The 14,891-nt window shown below is 30.9% G+C and overlaps 1 protein-coding gene across 1 annotated transcript; it reads left to right on the top strand.

The window, feature by feature from the left end:
* The first annotated feature begins 268 nt into the window (after positions 1 to 268).
* Positions 269 to 13,045, top strand: LOC134721315 (glutathione S-transferase Mu 4-like). The gene is made up of 7 exons (XM_063584220.1): positions 269 to 455; positions 2,577 to 2,652; positions 4,653 to 4,717; positions 5,512 to 5,593; positions 8,131 to 8,231; positions 10,169 to 10,264; positions 11,316 to 13,045. The coding sequence occupies exons 1-7, from the start codon at positions 423 to 425 to the stop codon at positions 11,508 to 11,510; spliced, it is 648 nt and encodes a 215-aa protein (XP_063440290.1). The 5' UTR covers positions 269 to 422; the 3' UTR covers positions 11,511 to 13,045.
* Positions 13,046 to 14,891: the final 1,846 nt, after the last annotated feature.

Below are 14,891 nucleotides of genomic sequence, written 5' to 3'. Positions count from 1 at the left end.
TTTTCCCCTATATACATGTACCTTTACATGTTTATATATGATAAAGGTATATAGGAATAGACGGGTGCCTGTGATTCCAAACTATATACATCAACCGTACATTTTGTAGTACTAGCTAAGTAACTTTATACAGAGTACATCTATATGCCGTTTCAACGAATGTCCCATTGATTACAGCCAATGATTCAATGACATAGGGGATAACGCTTTTCCCGCAAATCTGTTTTCAAGATAAAGGAAGGTCCTCTGAAAAAAAAATCTAAAATTTCATTGGCCAATCGCCGAGACACAAATTTTCTTGCGACCACGTCATCCGGATAATTTTCCGTCTGCAGTGCGACTTTTATAAAACCCGGCGAAGAGAAACCTTTCTTTTCTCATCTCAATCTTTACTTAGTTGAATTTAAGTGACAATTAAAAGGATGCCTACTCTAGGATATTGGAAAATTAGAGGCGTAAGTAGTAACAACAATTTAGGAATAATACAAATCCCTGCATGTCTGGAGGGTATAAGGGTAAAATCTAGAACAACACGTACCTGTCCACCTCTGAAAGTAAAAATCATAATTGAAAAAAAGAAATCATAACGCATTCAAACTTAATGTTAGCTAAATATTACGAATAGTTTTACGTACAATTCTGCTACAGTATTATTTAATTGTGTTTTTTAATCATACTTTCGCCCTAAACAACCAGTATGAAATATTTGCCACTGGACATTGATCAAACGTTAATCAATCAATTATAAATGAACGAAAATAAGAATAGATACAAGCCTCACCATGTTTTTAAAATGGGGAAATATGAAAGGCAGGTCATCTGATGCCACCCAAGTGACTGTCAAGAAACAGGCTTGACATTAGTCCAAGATGGGTCTCACTAATTAGCGACAACAAGCGTCAACAAGTGACAAGAAGCGACAACAAGAATTATTTTAGCGACAACAAGCGACAAGAAGACTATTTACCGACACGAAAACATTTTTTTATTAGATATAAAGAAATTTGTATGTAATGGGTTTTTTTAAATTTACGAGCAGATATGTCTAATTAAAATGTTTTATTATATAGATAGACGAAGAAATGAAACATTTGTGAGGAAGAAAGAGATTGTGAAGTTTATATTATTATATTGGTAGATGAAGAAAGTAAACATTTGTGAAGAAGAAAGAGATTGAGCTTCTTTTTTTCATTTTTAAATATGAAGAATATGTTTAAGATAATGTGATTCTACCTTGGGGTCCATATATTTTTTTAATTTTTTTTTAGGATTAGGGTTGTATTTTAGAATTGTGTTACCAAGCTTTAGTTTGATATTTTGGACTTTATTTTTTTCAGTCTTTGCTGAATATACTGTACTCTGTTTTTTGAATGCTAAGTTTAATTCTCCAGTCATTGCTCCATTTTTGTACTTGATTGAGATCTTTTTGCAATTTTACTTGTATAACTTTTGGATCTGAATGTGAGTTATACATAATAGATGACAAAATAAATATGTAAATAAGGTTTAATTTTTTTCTATCAATTTTAACTTTCTTGTCGCTAAAATTATTTTCTTTTGCATATTCATTCTTTTAATATTTATTACAACAATTAATTTTAATTAAAACAAATATGTTTTCTTGTCGCTAAATAGTTTCTTGTCGCTTGTTGTCACTAAAATAATTCTTGTTGACGCTTGTTGTCGCTAATTAGTGAGACCGGTCCAAGATTACTCTTGACATCCAACAGCTGTTTTGCCAGACAAGCTGGGACTGTGGGACCATGGCCCCAGCTTTTCTGGCAAAACAGCCGTTGGACGTCAGAGTAATCTGGGTCTAGCTTGACATAAGCTTTCAAAATCCTAGCTGCATTTTTAATTGATTACCGGAAATATTATTTTTTCCACAGAGATTGGAACTTTCTCCTTCCTCAGGTTCAACACATTCAATTATATACACACAACGCAACACTATATACTAAAAACTAAAATCAGGGCCAAAACAGAAACTAGCTAGGGCGAACCGGAATCAGGGCGGACGGACCAGGATTCCCATCAGTTGAAGCTTTCAAAGTCTGGGCAACAAAGCTGAACTAAATTCAAACATTTTAGGGGAGGGAAGGGGTACTTACAATGTATACACATCAAAGTAATTGAAGAATAATTAGTTTGTTGATTGTGACATTATCTGGTAGAAGTAGAATGTTTCCTTTACTGTTTGTAGCTATTAACATATAATGACTGCAGAATGTCAAGGCAGAAGGGCATGATATAATCCCTTTTTGTTTGAGATATTGAGTATGAAGTGTTTTTCTGATTTGGCCTGACATGGCCAATTTAGTAAATTGCTCCAAACTCAGAATCCCAAAAGGTGTAACAGTCCTCTTCGCTGTAATCAAACAGTGTGTTTAAGAGTTCAATGACTTTTAGTTTATGCTGTAAAATTAAATTAGAGGATATGAAAAGTGTCATTCTATTTCTAAACCCTCAGGCTTGCTTCTGAAAATAAAAAAAAGTAATTATTTTTTTTGCACCAGCTGCTGTTTATCATTACATTACAACTACATGTACAATGAGTATTGTTTCAACCATTTCAGCTTGCACAGCCAGTGAGATTATTACAGAACTATGTTGGGGAAGACTTTGAAGATGTCCAATATGAACAAGGAGATGGTAAGGCCTAAAAAAATGATACATGCATGTGTATTTGTTAATGTGATGAAAAAAAATTGGTAGGCAGTAAGCAATATCATTTTATTTTTCAAACAATTTTGCGCTGCTTAATACTTGAGAAGTCTGACTTTAAAAGTACTTGTTTCAAAATGGCATAAAAAGTGATTTGGTAACCATTCAGTGGCTGATCTAGAACTTTTCATAAGCCCCTCCAGTCATGCTTCAGTGATTCCCTATATAATCAACCAAATTTTTCCAACAAAAGAGGGCCCAGGGCCCCCTGGATCAGCCTATGGCATTAACAATTAGGGTAGGTAGGTTAAGCATTAACATATGTGTAGTTTTTTAGAACCCAATCTTATTGTATATTAATATAATATGATATGATCTTTTGGTTTTATATAATTTTCAAGATTTTTTTTAATCATGCATACAGACATGATACATAATTTTTATTCTTTTAAAATATCTGGAATCTCAGGCTATTTGCCAAAAAAGACCTCTCCTCCCCCTCCCCAGTTACCTGTTTACTATCCCTTACTTAGAAAGGGCAGTAATTGACTAAATATAAGATATCCATTGGTTTTCTTTTAAACCAGCAGTTCACATTCTTTGAAAAGGAAAAGGGTAGGTTAAAGTCATATGAAACTTGTGACTAGTGAAAAATAATGTTTATCCAATTCTTGAACCAATGCATGTATATATCATAAACTTAGTCTACTGTGCATGATTTAATTATTTTTATGCAACCATATCGCATAAATGGGAAACAAAAATTTCTCTTGGTCTGTCATGATGTTAAAAATATGGCAGCTAATTAATTGTCCTGTTTTGAAGCCGTAGTTTACCGATGTCATCTTAGTAAACAATCATCAAAGAAGTATGGATGTTTAAGGTTGCACTTTGTAAATACAGCTGTTTCTGAAAACCCTCCTCTTTTGGGGAGTAATTGAATATTCATAGAAAATAATTTTGTTTACATACTGGTTCCCAGTTATGCTCATTGTGTTCCATATCGCAGAGACAGAACTTGGGAATGTTACCAATAAATAAACATGTGCATATTGTTAACATTGAAATCTGTGGTAACCTTTCATTCGAGGTAGGGGTAGTTAAGAAAATTAGTGCAAGAATAAACTTTGAGAAGTTCAGGGCATATAACGTTGAAAATATGCCGCACAGCCCTATATTTTGACCTTTGAAAAAAATTGTGGTGCAAATGAACTTTCAGTTCTAGGACAAGATTTTTTTCAAAACTTCATAGTAAAAGTGGTACAGTTTTAGCCATTAAAGGAGTTCCTATGGGAAATTGCATTGTCAATATTTACAGAAATGCAACCTATAGACATGTTTAACATGAACAATATGATCATGATACATGTAGTTAAATATATCAGGGTTTATGCATATTGGGATCACCCTATTTCAAAAAAAATTGTCACTGCATATGGAAAATATATCGGGGAATTGTTCACTGAAAGCAAACATTTAATACAAAAAAGTTGTTTTTTTTAAACTTGGACAAATTATAGAATTTTCTTGAGAAAAAGTTTTATAATAAGAATTATCCTTTTAAATAGTTATAAAAAAACATATGCATCACGTTTTTTTTTAATCTGAAGTTTTATATGAATTTATAAGTTCAAAATAAAATACATATTAAATTTGCATCCATGCTGCTATAAAACATGTATTAAAAATAATATTAGGTAATACATATCATATGATATGGCACAAAAAAATTACAATATCTTAACCCCACCCACCCCCTCAAGTTGTCAGATGTTCTATGACTGACCATGCAAGATCTAGGCTTTAACATTTAAAACATCCTTTGACTAAAGCAAAATCCTTATGAGTTGTCAAGGATGAATAGGATACCATAATAGTTCATGTAGATGCCCCAAATTATATAAACAAAAATGCATGGTAAAATATATTGCAAAGTAAATGTGCTCATTATAACAGATTGACTGACTATATTTGTTATTACTTTTCAGGTCCAGGATTTAGCCGAGAGTGCTGGACCTCTGTCAAGAACACATTAGGATTACCTTTCCCAAATGTAAGTATATATACTTGTAAACAATGATTCCTAATTTTATATATTAATTTCATAAGTGCATCACAAAAATAACATCACTAAGTAAATAAAAGTTCATTTGATTTTTCTTTAGATATGGAACTTTATGGAAAAGATTTTTTTAAACACCTTTTTGATATTCTTTTTAGATAATTAGGATCACATTGTTTTAGATTTTAATATCAAAGTAGAAATTCCTCCGCAAATAAAAACTAACCACTACGAAATAGCACAAAAGTGTTAAGTGTTGTGTTTCTGTTGTGTCCTAGTTCTCGTCTTTTATTTGATGTCTTTCCTTCAGTTTTAGTTTGTAACCCGGATTGATTCTTTTCAATCGATTTATGAATTTCGAACAATTGTATACTACTGTTGCCTTTATTAAAACCCTATTCAATCAATCAATTAATCAAATTTCAAAGTGATTTTAATTACATGCATATTGGTGTTGTTTTAACATGAAATTTATTATTTCATTGCAAACAATGTAATAAGTTGTGTATGTCTTATACGTGGGTCTCATTGGGGTCTAAGCGTGACGTGGGATTGCCGATTTTTTTGTAAGCGTAACACGTGAAAGTCAAATTATTGTGTCGTGAAAACAGGAAATGAGGTCTAGTGGGACCCAGGAAATGACAAAAATATAAGAAATGCTTACGTACATAGTGTAAGCGGGATACGGGAATCTGACAAAACAATAAGCTGGATCCAGGATCGGAACCCCCCAATGAGACCCCCTTATACCAAATTTATTATTTTTCAAATGTTGTATTTTTCAGCTACCATATTACATAGATGGTGACATCAGAATCACACAGAGTAACTCAATTCTAAGATACATTGCCAAGAAACATAACTTGTGTAAGATTAAATACTTATAGTATGAAATATTCTTCATGATGTTAATCTTATAATGAGATATGTATATTTTTTGTTAGGTTTTTATACGACCGCAAATTTTGAAAAAAATTTCGTCGTATATTGCTATCACGTTGGCGTCGTCGTCGTCGTTGTCGTCGTCGTCGTCGTCGTCGTCGTCGTCCGAATACTTTTAGTTTTCGCACTCTAACTTTAGTAAAAGTGAATATAAATCTATAAAATTTTATCACAAGGTTTATGACCACAAAAGGAAGGCTGGTATTGATTTTGGGAGTTTTGGTCCCAAGATTTTAGGAATTAGGGGCCAAAAAGGGCCCAAATAAGCATTTTCTTGGTTTTCGCACTATAACTTTAGTTTAAGTTAATAGAAATCTATGAAATTTTGACACAAGGTTTATGACCACAAAAGAAAGGTTGGGATTGATTTTGGGAGTTTTGGTTTCAATAGTGTAGGAATTAGGGGCCAAAAAAGGGCCCAAATAAGCATTATTCTTGGTTTTCGCACAATAACTTTAGTTTAAGTAAATAGAAAATAATGAAATTTATACACAATGTTTATGACCACAAAAGGAAGGTTGGTATTGATTTTGGGAGTTAATGTCCCAACAGTTTAGGAATTAGGGGCCAAAAAGGGACCCAAATAAGCATTTTTCTTGGTTTTCGCACCATAACTTTAGTATAAGTAAATAGAAATCTATGAAATTTAAACACAAGGTTTATGACCATAAAAGGAAGGTTGGTAATGATTTTGGGAGTTTTGGTCCCAACAGTTTAGGAATAAGGGGCCCAAAGGGTCCAAAATTAAACTTTGTTTGATTTCATCAAAATTGAATAATTGGGATTCTTTGATATGCTGAATCTAACTGTGTATGTAGATTTTTAACTTTTGGTCCCGTTTTCAAATTGGTCTACATTAAGGTCCAAAGGGTCCAAAATTAAACTTTGTTTGATTTTGACAAAAAATTAATCGGTTGGGTTCTTTGATATGCTGAATCTAAAAATGTACTTAGATTCTTGATTATCGGCCCAGTTTTCAAGTTGGTCCAAATCGGGGTCCAAAATTAAACTTTGTTTGATTTCATCAAAAATTGAATAAATGGGGTTCTTTGATATGCCAAATCTAACTGTGTATGTAGATTCCTCATTTTTGGGCTTGTTTTCAAATTGGTCTACATTAAAGTCCAAAGGGTCCAAAATTAAACTTAGTTTGATTTTAACAAAAATTGAAATCTTGGGGTTCTTTGATATGCTGAATCCAAACATGTACTTAGATTTTTGATTCTGGGCCCAGTTTTCAAGTTGGTCCAAATCAGGATCTAAAATTATTATATTAAGTTTTGTGCAATAGCAAGTCTTTTCAATTGGACAGTATTGCGCAATGGCAAGAAATATCTTATTGCAAAATATTGTGAAATAGCAATTTTGTTTTTAATTAGAGTTATCTTTCTTTGTCCAGAATAGTAAGCAAGAAATATCTAATTGTAAGAATTTTTTTTATTTGGAGTTATCTTTCTTTGTCCAGAATCAACTTAAATCTTTGTTATATATACAATATACAATGTATATTCACTTTTTACTACCAACTGATAAATTAAAATAATCTTTACCATTCAGTGATAACAAGCAGTTTTTTTACATCTTAATAATTTATGATGTATTTAAATGAGTAGTAATTGTTGCAAACTCCATTAGAAATTTTAATTGAGATTAGTTTTGGAATAAGGGAAAGGGGGATGTGATAAAAAAAATTGGGTTCAATTTTCTCATTTGAAATTTCATAAATAAAAAGAAAATTTCTTCAAACATTTTTTTGAGAGGAATAATATTCAACAGCATAGTGAATTGCTCTAAGAGAAAACAAAAATTTTAAGTTCATTAGAACACATTCATTCTGTGTCAGAAACCTATGCTGTGTCAACTTTTTAATCACAATCCAAATTTAGAGCTGAATCCAGCTTGAATGTTGTGTCCATACTTGCCCCAACTGTTCAGGGTTCAACATCTGCGGTCGTATAAAGCTACGCCCTGCGGAGCATCTGGTTCTTATATGCATTAGAATAAAAGACCGAAAGCAAATATCATTTTAAAATACAAATAGATTACAAATAGATTACCTTAGCTATATTTGGTCCTCTATGCTCTTCAATTTCACACTATATTTTCTTTTCTTTTTTGGTTTAAGTGTTCCTGATTACTCTTTTGTAGTCAAAATATGTGTCTTGTGTAAATATTTAATCCTAGTATCAATGATGATTTTGTTATTATAGACATGATAGATGGTTTTATCAAATCTTCTCCTCTGCTGCAAAAAACACACTAACACTGTTGTTAACATTATAAAAATTGCAAAATTAATTTTGACAAAATACGAATTGTTTCTTTAGTGACATTTATGAATTTTCCATATATGTATGAATGTTAGCATACATTTAGTTTTGACAAACTTTGTTATTTCATTTTTTTTTTAATAAAGCAATAGTATGAAAAAACTATGATTATTGTATTATGTTTGCTTACAGTGGGCAAGACAACACAAGAAATAGTAGATTGTGATGTGATGTTAGAGAATGCCATGGACTTCAGAAATGGTACCGTTAGATTGGCTTACAATGGTGACTATGTAAGTAAAATTACTGTGAAATCTGTCCATACTGAACCCTTTACAAACTGAAGATTAAGGGCATACAATACAATTTTGATTCCGTATTTACATTTGGATAAAAAGTTCCATATAGACTATTTTTTACCTGATTAAACCAAATATGTAAAAAAAATATACCTTCTTGAAGTTCATGTGCTATACTTTTTGAGTAAAATGAGGTCAAAATTTTGTATATGTACTCAAAATTTGGAGTTGTGGCCTTTTTTTATTTTTCTAAAGAAAGACATAACTCTTTTGTTTTGAAAGATAAACACAAATTGTTTTTTGTTAAATAATTTGAAATTTCTGTGTTTTATGAGTATCCTAAAAATTTATACATTTTTTATTCAGAAATAACTCATATTTTTCAAATATACATGAATGTAGAAAAAAACATCATTTCTTGCTGTATATTTATCAAATTTTAAAAAATTGCACTATTTACTTTTTAATGAAAATGAGCACACATAATTTTCTCGCGTATATTAACTAACTATATAGCATTTTAAAAAGAGGGGTTTATGAACGTGTTTTCAAGTTAGATAAGTTTAAATGATAAAAATCAGTCGAAAACTGACATAGTTTGAGGTCGCAAAGAAATAACAATTTACTTCAGCAACGTCATTACCTCCCCTGTAACTGTATCGTATACCCTTAAATCTGTGTCTGTTTGCTTTTAGACAGGCTTCCAATGTAGTTACGGTTGTTTTTATACAGATATCTGGTGTAGTCTGCTTATGTTTAGGTGTCATACCACCAATTAAAAGTCCCTATCTGTTCAACCAAATTTTACATTTTTCACAGCTTTCTAAATATTTTACCTTAAGTTTAACTTCATAGAAACCAGGTATATCCTGAATCCTACATGTATCAGCTTTCTACATGCCAATTTTCAATAGGTGTTTAAAATCATATAAAAAAGAAAAGGTGTTCCGAAATAGAGGTACCACTAAAAATAACCCCTGGTTTTCTGGAAATCTTAAATTAGTATACTATGGAGTGTATTAATCCTCAATTTTGAAGGCAAACTCATAAACAAGTAAATTTTAGCTCAAAATGGTCATAATATATTCCTCTTTCAACAAAAGTTTCATTTCTGCCAATTTGTCGGTTAGTTTAAGTAAAATAGGACATCAAATGCACTATTTTTTGTCCGAGTAGGCCTACTTTCACATACGTTCTAAATTTGAGGGAGTAATTGGTGGTATGACACCTGAAATTTAGACAAGTTTTCAGTTAAGTTATGGTTCAATCTGTACAGGTTTTCATTTTTGTTCAAGTTTTGGAAAACACAGGTGTCACTGTATTAAAATTTATCATTATTTTGCATTAGCTGTTAAAAAGTACTGGGTATATAGCCGACATAATTACTACTCTGAAACTTCTATCACATGATTTGTTTTTAATATCCTGTATCACACCTGTGCTTGGAATACCTATTGAATTATCATGCTTAAATATACAGTCTAACAAAACATGAAATAGTTTGTAGCATATTACCAACCATTCAGTCAATATCAGCCCTCAGGTTCTGATCTTGGTCTGTATTATAACTCTCTTTATACTGATACAAGTTTTGCCAGGTATTATACTCAAGTTAGCTTTAATGTATAATACTGATTGGAATTTCATTGTTTTATAAAATATAACAATTAAAATAAGTACATCTTGAAAGTTGAAACGTCTATATCAGAACTTAATATTATATATTGTTGATTTTAGAAATAGTACATGTACAAATTAAAAATTGATTGTAAAAAAATTAACCTTTGATGTGATAAAAACTCAGGACATAAAGTGTTTTAAGTTTTGTGTACTTTAAAATTCTTTATACATATTAAACATGATTGTTTGCTTTCTATGTTATTCAAAGTTTATATAAAACAAATATGTGTATAATTACATTTTAATTACAGGAAAAATTGAAAGAAGACTACTTTAAAAATTTGCAGCCAATGCTTGCTAAATTTGAAGAATTTCTTGGAAGTAAGAACTTTTTTACTGGAGCTAATGTGAGTATAAACAACTTAATTATCTCCCTTTGTGATAAATATTTGTATAATTTGAATAAGTTACCATAGCTTATCTGTAACTCCATTCTTATTCCTGGCTGTCAATATGTTGTTTCTGATGACAAAATGGAGGTCAAGTTCAATAATGACAATTTCAACTTTTATGGTTCAGGAGTTATGGTTCTTGAAAGATTAAAAAATGGTGTTTCCAGTAGTAAAAAAAGTACATTCACAAAAATACTGAACTCAGAGGAAAATCTATTAGGAAAGTCCATAATCACATGGCAAAATCAAATGACAAAACACATCAAAAACAAATGGACAAGAACTGTCATATTCCTGAGTTGGTACAAATTGGTCGAACCATTCAACCTAATCTTTTCAAATTTAAATATATTGTGACTGATGACAAAATTGAGGTCAAGTTTCATAATGGTGATTTTCATTTTTTTTGTTCAGGAGTAATTCTTCTTGAAAGATTGAAAAATCCCAGGACACAAATAAATGTTAATAAATCCGATTTGCTGTCTCTCTGCCAGCCTGTTGTATAAAATATGCCAAATTAGAGCTCTGACTGTTCACTGTCAACGTATATTTGTTCCACCTAACAGAAGTTCCAATGGAAACTTTGTTATAAACATTGTCATAATATCTATTCTTGTTGGAGCAAATGTTCTTTACCATTTATTCTGTTGGGAATATTTACTGTAATATTTATTCCTGTGGAAATAATATTCCAGAACATTTTTTCCTTTTGGAACTTTGAAATTCTATTCCGTGACACACTTAACATGAATAATGTGATGATGCATCGTGTCCCAGTGAGACATATTCTTGCTAAATAATGAATCACTTTTATTGAAATATGTTCCACTTTTAAAAAAAAAAAAGGGATTCTGACTACAAATGTATGTTTATTGTTTTCAATAGAAAAAATGACTTTTATACCCTTTGATGTGTTTAGTGTTAACATAATTATTGTGGCCAAGTTGAGATTATTTCTCTCAATATTTATACACCTTTTTAAACTAATCTGTTTTGCATATTACAGGTAACAGTATGTGACTTTCCAATGTATGAATTGTTAGACCAGCATAAAATAATGAAGCCAGGAATTCTAGATTCATACCCAAAGTTGTCTGCCTTTGTTGCAAGATTTGAAGCACTTCCCGCCATAAAGAAATATATGTCTTCTGACAAGTTCATGAAACGACCAATCAACAACAAGTCAGCAGCCTTCAAATAGATTTAACAGTGCATAGTGAACATAGCTGCATGGGAAAAAGTGTAGATTGAATAAAGTGTTTATAATAATGATAGTGCTATTTCAAAATATTAATTAGGTAAAGTTTTTAAGGTGTTGGGAGAAATGTGTTAAAAGATGTACCCCAACCTCTAATTTATTAGCCCATATGGAACAAAGAATTTGGAAAAAGTGTACTTGTCAGGGTTTTAAATTACTTTTTCAATATGTTAAGACAAATAACTGATCAAAGTTTTGTTTTAGGTAACCTGATTTTTAAGGGTAATAGTAATGGAAAATTGTATTTTCTTTGATACTTGCATATCTGCTTTTTCAAAATCAGCATACAAGTCTACATGAGATTTTAATTTGTTGTAAACTTAAATTTGTAGTTTGAAATTTATAAATACACACGAAACCATCGAAAATTAGAAACACACGAATTCCATAGTATTCTAGAAACATTTTATAATGTGATTTTTTGTGTGTTTTATTTATGTTTTTTTTCTAACATTATATTATACATGTCAGATGTAAATTCTTCAGTTTTATTTTTGTCACAGCACAGAACAAGTTAGGGAAGGTCAAATATAGCCTATTATGTCTTTTCTATGAATATTTATTATCTTGAAAATTATTTAATTTAAAAAAGTTATTTTGGTCAAGCAAAGTCAAATAGAAAGACTAAGGCTAAATTTAACTTTTAAACTTGGTATTGCAAGCAGAAAGGGTACGTGTTCAGAGAATCTGAATATTTTTCAGAATTCCAAATAAAAACTTTTCTTGATATACATCAGTCATCATACCATGTGTTTTTACAACAGTCTCATTAACAATAACTTGATCCTCAAAATGTCTATTTTAGGTTATTGTGCAAATGTCTGTGCTATGTTTATTTTTTATTTTTTTATACATTTGAATTAATGATTTTATAACATCTGAATATTTTAAATAGGTTTTATACACTGATCCTGTGTTAGGATCAAATGACAATTTACTATACCCAGTACATTGTCAGTGCTTCAAGTACATGTTATATCTATACTAAAAGAACTGGTTGTAAATGTTTTGGATTTTATATTTATATAAATTTGAATGGGTTGAGTTTAAATTTAAATGCATATGCGCATGTCCTTTTAGAATTTACTTTTATTTGTAAAGAATGTTGTTAGATCTGAAAAGTTAGCTTTTTGCATACAATTTTTTTCTTCATTTTACAATACAATACAATACAACGATCAAACCAACAATTAGATAGAATTCTGTATTGTTTTACAGCAAGAAGCTATAGCTAAATGATGAAATTTTACTTTGGTAAGAATATTACATTCCATGTTTTGCAATTAAGAATTTGATATGAATACTTTACAAAATTAAAGATGTTATAAATTTGTGATTTTGTTTGTGCTAGATATTTAGATGCTACTTTTGAATCATGATTATGTGTATCTAGTATGATAGTACAAGAAAATATACCTTTAAAAATGATTGATGGACATTCATTTGTATTAATAAAAAATTAAACAGCATTTTCACTACTTTGTCTTTTAATTTGTATATTTTTACATCTAATGGCCTACTTGGTGTCAATCCCTAATCTTTAAAAGTGTGTAAACTTTCATGAATACTACTAATTGTAAAATGAAAGGTTGATTATTATAAAGTAGTTTTGTAACAATTTGACTTAATATTTGAACAGATTTTTAAGTTATAGGATATGAATGAAATGAGAAATTTGGTATACACCAATGATACAGCAAGTCAAAAACACATATTAGGGTACCAAATCTCATCTAAACATCCCTACACAGATTTGTTCTCCTCAAGACCAATTGTGGATGGGCTCAATAACTCAATTTTTTTTCAAGTTTGCAAAGTGGTGCTGTGGATATAGAGCTATCGTCGGACCTTTTAAGTTAATCTCATGCATACAAAATTTCTTTCCAGATTTTTATGCCCCACCCACGATAGTAGAGATGCATTATGTTTTCTGGTCTGTGCATCCTGTCGTCTGTTTGTTTGTCCGTCTGTCTGGCCTGCTTCAGGTTAAAGTTTTTGGTCAAGGTATGATAGGATCTTTCTAATTTTAATGCCAAAATAAAGATTTTATCTCATTTTCAAGGTCTACTGAACATAGAAAATGATAGTGCAAATGGGGCATCTGTGTACTAGGGACACATTCTTGTTTTCAAGGAGTTATTCTCCTTTGAACTTATTTGCCTCAATATACTACTGTAAAAGTTTGTCATCAAAACTCATCTGAAACATCACAACATAATTTCATGAAACTTTTTAGATAGTAAGAACATACTTTTTTGATGTGCTAATCCACAGGAAATTATGATTAAAAATTTTTTCTGACGAGTTATTTTATTTGTGTAGTGACAATCTGGGCCAGTGGGATATTTTCTGTTTTCATTACTAAGAGGTGGATTTAGAGGGGGTTCAGTCCCCCATGACTTTTGTAGGAATAGAATAATGGTTGTTCATATAGGGAATCACTGAAGCATGACTGGATAGGGCCCCAACTTATGAAAAATTCTGGATCCCCCACTATTCCTAAACTCTATTTTACCAGTAATCATAACCCCAGTTTGGCAGACTTCAGATGGTGAGAGGGAATCTGTTGTGGATTCTAAACATTCCGAGTATCAGTTAGAGTCATACAAAATCCAAGTTTCTCTTGTGCATTAGTGTAAAAGTTTAGATTTTCTACCTTTAACTCGAACAATTTCTAATTTTTACAAAGATTATCCAGAGACGTTAAATCTTTCATATCTTGACTTCTTTATCAATTGAAAGTGAGGATTTTTTCATGAATTAATCTATTTGAAATTAATCTGATCTGTTGCTTTTTATTGCTAAAACTGGAGAGTAATAATTGATTTTGACTTAAGCATTAGTGCTTTTTACCTAGGATTCATTAAGTACTGAGTTTGTGCTTTCCTGTAAAAAAGCAACACCAAACAAGAATGTGTCCATAGTACACGGATGCCCCACTGGCACTATCATTTTCTATGTTCATTTGACTGTAAACTTGGGGTCAATACATTAATTTAGAGTTAAAATTAGAAAGATTATATCATAGGGAACATGTGTACTAAGTTTCAAGTTGATGTGACTTCAACTTCATCAAAAACTATCTGGACCAAAAACTTTAACCTGAACTTTGCCCTATCATTTTCTATGTTCAGTGGACTGTGAAATTGAGGTCAAAACTTTAATTTGACATTAAAATTAGAAAGATCATATCATGGTTAACATGTGTACTAAGTCTCAAGTTGATTGGACTTCAACTTTATCAAAAACTACCTTGACCTGAAGCGGGATAGACAGACGGATGAACAGACCAGAAAACATTATGCCCCTCTACTATCATAGGTG

The sequence above is a fragment of the Mytilus trossulus genome, chromosome 1, assembly GCF_036588685.1.
Source record: "Mytilus trossulus isolate FHL-02 chromosome 1, PNRI_Mtr1.1.1.hap1, whole genome shotgun sequence".
Classification (NCBI taxonomy): domain Eukaryota; kingdom Metazoa; phylum Mollusca; class Bivalvia; order Mytilida; family Mytilidae; genus Mytilus; species Mytilus trossulus.
This window is presented reverse-complemented; position numbering and strand designations above follow the sequence as displayed.